We start from the raw sequence: 7,500 nt of genomic DNA, 5'->3' as shown, positions 1-7,500 counted from the left end.
TGGAGACGCGAGGAGAGCTGGAGCTTTGAAGGCAAACAGACGGTTCATTTGGAGCTTCGGCCGGAGAATTCACAAGACACGGTCTGACCACACGGTTGAGATGCCACAATCAATCCTGAACCCCCCCTGCAGCTCCAGGTTTGAACTCAGAGTGTAATAATCAACATTCTCCAATAGACAGACTAAACAGCCGAGGACACTGACACACAGATGTTGTTGCTTATGGCTCGAGGTCATCTACGACTAGAGATGTCCCGATCCGATCACGTGATCGGGGATCGGAGCCGATCACGTGATTTTCAAAAGATCGGAATCGGGATAAAAAAATCGGGGATCGGGAATATTTTTTATTTTTTTTATAAAATATTTGTATTATTTTATTTAATGTTCCAAAACAAAAATGACCATGTTCACGTCTTAAAGTCATCCTGAGGACTTCGCTTTGGTTTAAAATGACTCAACATCATGTATGTGTTGCTTCCTTTGGGCTTGTTTTCAGACCTGCTTATTCCTCTCAAAGCAACAGAGTGGGCGCAGCGTCTAATAGCAGCAGCAAGCTAACGAGAGGCTACGTTCAGCTGGTGACTCGGGACAGAGAAAATGTCAGGAGTTTGGAAGTATTATGAAATTGAAAGCGAAGGCAGTGTAACAGCCAGTGCAATGTTTGCAAGGTGGAGGTTCCGCGTGGTGGAAAGAACAGAGCTACGTTCAACACGACCAATCTAATACGCTACCTGAGAAACAAACAACAACAACAACAACACGGCGAGTACACAGCGGCCACTCGGGTAACGGCACGGAAACAACAGACACTTTCAGAGGCTTTCAAAAGGAAAGAGAAACTGCCCCAGAACAGAGAAAAGGCCAAACAATAACAGCCAGATAGCTGAACTCATCGCGTTGGATGACCAGCCGTTATCTGTTACCTTTTTTTTCTCTTAACGCATTGCATAAAGATCGGATCGGGAAAAATCGGTATCGGCAGATTGTCAAAATCAAATGATCGGAATCGGATCGGGAGCAGAAAAAGGTGATCGGGACATCCCTATCTACGCCCCGAGAAGGACGTGTTCCAGGTGTCCCACAACAATAACTATCTCTGCCCGAGAGCTGCCCCTCCTTAAGGGCGCGGCTGATCAAGGCGGGTCAGCTGCGTCAGAGGGCGAAAGGTCAACGTGAATACACAATTATTCCCCGACAAATCTCATTTCACAAGAGCATTTACTAACCCCTCACACGACGGGTAGCTAACGGATATCACGGTGAAACGTCCCATCATCATTACTGACCTTAACACAGCTGGAACTCTTCACCGGTCCACATCACTCAGGAACATTCTCAAGTACATTTCAAATGGTTGCTAAAACATTATTTAAGTATTACAAAGTAAATTTGAACTGCGCCTGTGGCTATGCATATATTATTATGTACACTTATTTGTATTTACTTTTGTTTGGCCTTAGGACGGCGATAACTGGATGACCATTTTAGTTTCACTTCATTTCTCTGTAAATAGCATGAAATTATGAGCCGTTTTGTTTTAATTTGGTTGTATGTTTGAGTGCGTGCGGACCCCAGGAAGAAGCCAATGCTCATGCTAGTGCTAATGGGGATCCTAATAAAGACATAGACATATTACAAGTTTTCTGACATGTTGTGTTTAAATATGTTAATAAGGCATTATGTAACGCTACATCGGGGAGTTTATCGTGCGGCAGATCGCTGGAACAATCCTTCAAATCCAAATTCAAGTGCACGTTAATTCCTCCGGGGCCATTTATCAAAAAAACGACTTGTATTTTGAATATTGCGACTGTTCCCAAGGCGAGGAAACAGTTTTAACCACCAGATCAACGTCAGGGATTATGGTTCTATTGAATGATTTGTTTATGAAGCTTCTTTGTGTGTGGGTTTTATTAGAAAGAATTGTTGACACTAAAAACCACATGCTAATGCTAGTCTTCTATGTTAGCATAATCAGTTAGCCGGCACCAGACTTCCTCCAAGCTTCGGAGTACTTCCCGACTTCTCCATTTGGTTTCAAAGTGGTTCAAATGTATTTCCCGTTTCCACTTTTTCTGATGTCCCTGGTATATTCAATTATCTGCAGCACGATCAGGAGAAATATACAGAGTAAAATAACCTCCTGAACATGAGTTTTATTGACATCAATCTAAAATAAGTCACGTTATGGTTGAAAATCAGCCATGCTAACAACTTAGCATATAAAGCTAACAGTCTTCAGGTTGTTGACGTGGTTTGTTTCCTGGTCAGCGTCTCGTCTCGTCGTCACGATGGCTTCCTGTCAGGAGTTCGAGGTGACGGTGCACACCTCACCTGGTCTCACCTGTGGGACCTTCAGCCGCCTGTGGCTCAATCTGATTGGCTCTGAGGGCGAGACTCCGCCCATCGTCGTGAACGAGGGCGACCGCCATCTTCTGCCGGGGTCGGTGAGTTTCATGAAGACGTAGAAAAGAAAGAGACTGTTTTGTGGCTTTATTTTCACAAGAGTTTATTTTCCCAGTTGTAGTTCTTCTTTTATCCACTTGGTGTCCGTATTTACACCGAACGATGTCTCCTCCTGTCCCGTTCAGTCGTGTGCGGTTCTGGTTCGGACCGAGGCTCCTCTGGGTCGCCTGCTCCTGGTCCGGCTCCGTCTGGACGCTCGGACCGGCTTCCCCGACCTGGACTGGCACTGCAGCCGGGTCGAAGTCTGCAGGCCGTCAGAACCAGAGAAAGATCCAGAACATCAGGTGTTTCTGTGCGACCAATGGCTGCGACCAGCAGGGGGCGACGTGGAGCTGCGCAGCGGAAAGTGTACGTTAACTTTAGAGGAGAAGAGGAATCTTTTGCTCATCCATGGCTAAAACAGGCATATACAATGATAGAGATGAAGTGTATATCTGGCACATTGCAGGTGTATCGCTGTGAAGGTGTCCCTGTGGGCTCTTCTGTGATAATATTTAAAGCTCTTCTTGTGTCCTTCCTCCTCAGTGTGCTTGCTGCAGGACGAGACCGAGGAGAAGCTGAAGCAGCAGCGACGCAGACATCTGCAGAACCAACAGAAGATCATCCGGTAAAACAGAAAGCAGTCCAGCAGTCTGAGGAACATCCCACGTGTCCATAAGACCTGAAAGCTAATGTCCCTTTGACTTGAAAACACACACTGTCCTTACATGTCCCGCCCCACTCTGCCTCTGATTGGCTTACCCTGATATTCTAACCAATCACGCTCTTCATGCCAACATCTAACCAAAAAGGCAACGAGTAAGGCAAGTTTGTTTATACAGAACCAACACAAGGCAGTTCAAAGGGCTTTACACATTAAAACGCATTAAAACTAAGAATACGGTGAGTACTCAGAGGGTGGCAGGGATAGGAAACCAAATTCGATCTTTTAGTTAAAAGAAGCTGATGACAAAACATCAGAACGCAGAAACAAGGGGACCGGGGGAAACATACAAAGTGAACGGGGACGAAAGACGAGGCACCGACAGGATAAACATCAACCTGGACATGGAGAAAGGCTTCTTTAAGGGCACACACTCATATACACACACACACACACACACACACACACACACACACACACACACACACACACACACACACACACACACACACACACACACACACACACACACACACAACCGTTGGCCATCAGGAGCACCTCAGGGTTCAGTATACGGCCCAAGGACACATCGCTGACAGCTGGCTCTGGGATCGAGCTTGAAAGACGACCACACAGCTCGCCTGAAATCAAATAGCTGAGTCTCTCTAGTGAGTCTGACATTGAGACAAACTCTGTTGTTGCAGATGGCGTCAGTTCGTGGCCGGCGCCCCGCAGTGTTTGGACCTGAAGAGTGTGTCTGAACTCGGGCCGAACCTCAGCTACACACACAGGAGGTGAAGCAACACACACACTTTGAAGGTCTCCTATACTATTGTTTGGCATTACATCACATTAAGCTTTTATCCAGAGAGACTCACAATAAGTGCGTTCGACCAGGAAGACACAAACTAGAGGAAAACAGAATCATAAAGTACATCAGGTTTCATAGAGCCAAGCATTTCAAGTGCTGCTCAGCTGGCTTTAGAGGAGCCAGTCCTTTGTTAGTATATAAGTGCTTTGTTAGTAGTTCTATCCTCGAGGTGGAGTCGAAGGAGATGAGTTTCAGTCTGGAAGGTGTGTGAGCTTTCTGCTGTCCTGATGTCAATGGGAGCTCGTTCCACCATCTTGGAGCCAGGACAGCAAACCCACGTGTTTCTGCTGATGGGAGCTTGGGTCCCCCTCGCAGCGAGGGTGCAGCGAGCTGATTGGCTGATGCAGAGCGGAGTGCACGTGCTGGGGTGCACGGTTTAACCATGTCCTGGATGGAGGAAGGGCCAGATCCATTCGCAGCATGGTACCAAGCACCAGTGTCTTGAAGTGGATTCTAGCAGCTACCGGAAGCCAGTGGAGGGAGCGGAGGAGCGGCGTGGGGTGGAACATTCAGGAAGGTTGAAGACCAGACGAGCCGCTGCATTCTGGGTGAGCTGCAGAGGTCGGATGGCACATGCAGGCAGACCAGCAGGAGGGAGCTGCAGTAGTCTAGGCGTGAGGTGACGAGAGCCTGGACCAGAACCTGCGTGGCTTTCTGGGTCAGCTGGGGACGCGTCCTCCTGATGCTGGAGAGCGTGTATCTGCAGCAGCGGGTTGCAGCAGCGATGTTTGCAGTGAAGGACAGGTTGTTATCTAGGGTCCCACCCAGAGTCCTTGCAGTCTGAGTCGGGGAAACAACAGAGGGGCCGATGTTGATCGTCAGGTCGAGAGAGGGACAATCTTTTCCCGGAAGGAAAAGCAGTTCAGTTTTGTCAAGGTTGAGCTTGAGATGATGAGCAGACATCCACTGAGAGATGTCAGCTAGACGAGCAGAGATGCGAGCGACGACCTGGGTCTCTGAGCGGGGGAAGGGCAGGACTCATTGGGTGTCGTCAGCGTAGCAGTGGTATGAAAAACCATGCGGGCTAATGACAGATCCGAGCGAGTTTGTGTACAAGGAGAAGAGGAGGGGACCAAGAACAGAGCCCTGAGGGACCCCTGTAGTTAATTGACAAGGGTCGGACTCGGACCCTCTCCAAGTGACCCTGTAGGTGCGGTCTTTGAGGTTTGAGGTGAGGAGGGAAAGTGCAGAGCCTGAAGGAGGATCTGATGGTTCACCGTGTCGAATGCAGCAGACAGGTCCAACAGGATGAGGACAGAGGAGAGGGAGGCTGCTTTAGCCGTGTGCAGTTCCTCAGAGACAGCAAGGAGGGCCAGTTTCTGTGGAGTGACCTGCCTTGAAACCAGACTGGTGCGGATCCAGAAGGTGGTTCTGATCCGGTTATAGCGATTAGGAGATACACGGGGCCAGTGATGACTGCGAGAAGACACATGAACAGGAATGGAGAAAATACACATGATTATCGCCTGAGGGGCTAGAAAGCTAAAGAAAACACCAGCGATACTTATCTCAATCAAAGTAGGATTTGCTTCCTCTTTGCCTCCCTCGGGACTCCTTTGTCTTCGTCTGTCTGACGCTCCCAGGAAGGTGCTCCCTAAAATGGACACCTGATTGCTGAGTTCTCCCAGCTGTGGAGCCACGCCCCTTTAATTAGTTAACTCTCTGCAGCTGGTGGCCCTCAAAGGAAATGGAGACTGGCTCCCTCCTGAGTTGCTATAGTGTCTTTTCAGTGGCCCAATGGTTTTACAATGACATGAAACCCTAAGTTATAAAGTTATGAGTTTAACTCTTAACACAGTTACACCTACTCAATAAAGCTCTCAGTATTCTACAAATGTTTAAATCAAAGTTAACCCGAGCAGTCAGTTAGTTCAGTTTAAAGGTTTCAGTCAAATGACCTGTCCCAAGTTTCTGCCTGAGATACTGGAGCGATGTCAGTCAGACCAGCTCCAGAGCCTTGATACAGAGCACACACACACACACACACACACACACACACACACACACACAAACACACACACACACACTGGAACAGAGAAGTCTAGAGACAGAATGTTACTCACACAATTCTAGAAGTCACCAGTTGCTTTCCTGTCAAAATCGAGTTTTTAGCAGTATTACGCTGCTTTGAACCACGTTGCTATCATTAACGTGTGTTATGATGCATGATGGGAGACCTTCGATGCCCACCCTGCCTGCAGTGTGTTCTCTAACAGGAAGTAAAGGGTGTGTTTCCTCCTCAGTCCGGCCGTGAACCTTCGGCACCTGAAGGGTTTCTCTGAGCGCTGCGAGGCCTGGACCGGCTTCCGGGAGCTGGAGACGCTGTTCGCTCACGGCGGGAAACACAACGCCGTCGCCAGTAAGAACCGGAACAACAACCCATGGATGTTTAATAAGAGCTGGATACAGCGTTGGAGGCGGGGCTTGTTCTTTCCTATGAGAGCTGCTCATTGGCTCATGAGGACAAAATGGCCTGAGATTTTCAAGGGCAAAACGTCACAGATTACCCATCATGCCTTGCTGTCAGAGCAGAAATACCAGTATGTAGCTCATAGAGTGCAGTAGAGTCTCCCCTTAAGCCCCGCCTCCCGTCATTAAGCCCCGCCCCCGATCTCGGCTCAGTGGAATGAATGGAGAGAGAAAATAAATCTGGATTCGGCTTTTAGCGCATTTTACAACTCTAGAAACCTAATGATTCTAGTAAGGGCTATAACAGAGTGCATACTGGGTAGTTTATTTAGTTAGAAATGATCCTCTGATTTACAGACGTCTCTTTCCTCATGATGTTAATCCATGGGGAAAAGTCTTTCTCGGCCCAGTGACGTCACGGACTGATACGGAAGTTGTAGTACCGCCGTTTGGACACAACGAATATTTTCCTCTGGCCGTTTCTCAATCTCGAGGATGCTGGCTTGGTAGTCGCGTACTTCCAAGTCACTTCCTTCACAAAGTATGCTTCCAAGCCACGGCTTCTGAAAACGAAAGAAGAATAGAACAGGCTAACAAGTGTGCCACACTCTCTAACGGTTTCAACATAAACTGTACCGAAAATAAATCCCTCACGATGTCTATCTAATTATGAACTCGCTTTACTTTCAGGAACACATTTTTAGTGAAAACAAAGTAACATATTTACCAACACATGTTCTACGCCACTACATACTTACATTTAAATGTGTGCTGCGTCGGTTCAGCCATTCTCCGCAAGGGTTTTTGAAATTGGTCCGTGCGCAAAGCATTGTGGGGATTTTAAGGACGCGAAGTCTACCCATGTGCAGCCTCGAAATTTCCCCCAAACCAAGGACGCGGCCTCGGTGGAATTCCAAGTATGCTGGAGATTGGAACAGTCCTTCGGCGGCACTCGATGATGTAGCATCCTTGAAATATTGGCTTTGAAGCCAGTATCCTCGAGATTGAGAAACGGCCTCTGAGTCCGGAGCACTTCCTGGGGGCTTGGAACAACCCAGTGGAAATAAAGGACTTCTTCTGTTGATCTTTCCCGCGGTGTTTCCTCCCT

At 48.0% G+C, this 7,500-nt stretch overlaps 1 protein-coding gene across 1 annotated transcript in view; it reads left to right on the top strand.

Moving 5' to 3' along the window:
* LOC117441202 (hydroperoxide isomerase ALOXE3-like) overlaps nucleotides 1-3,080 on the top strand; it is a 4,589-nt gene extending 1,509 nt beyond the window's left edge. Inside the window, exons 2-4 of the mRNA XM_034077407.1 lie at nucleotides 2,275-2,450; nucleotides 2,595-2,817; nucleotides 2,995-3,080. Coding sequence (XP_033933298.1) covers nucleotides 2,295-2,450; nucleotides 2,595-2,817; nucleotides 2,995-3,080 — 465 coding nt within the window. The 5' untranslated portion in view covers nucleotides 2,275-2,294. The remainder of the gene's footprint in view (nucleotides 1-2,274; nucleotides 2,451-2,594; nucleotides 2,818-2,994) is intronic.
* Nucleotides 3,081-7,500: the final 4,420 nt, after the last annotated feature.

Source organism: Pseudochaenichthys georgianus, unplaced genomic scaffold, assembly GCF_902827115.2.
Source record: "Pseudochaenichthys georgianus unplaced genomic scaffold, fPseGeo1.2 scaffold_1567_arrow_ctg1, whole genome shotgun sequence".
Taxonomy (NCBI): domain Eukaryota; kingdom Metazoa; phylum Chordata; class Actinopteri; order Perciformes; family Channichthyidae; genus Pseudochaenichthys; species Pseudochaenichthys georgianus.
The sequence above is the reverse complement of the archived record's forward strand: the minus strand, read 5'-3'. Positions and strand labels throughout refer to the sequence as shown.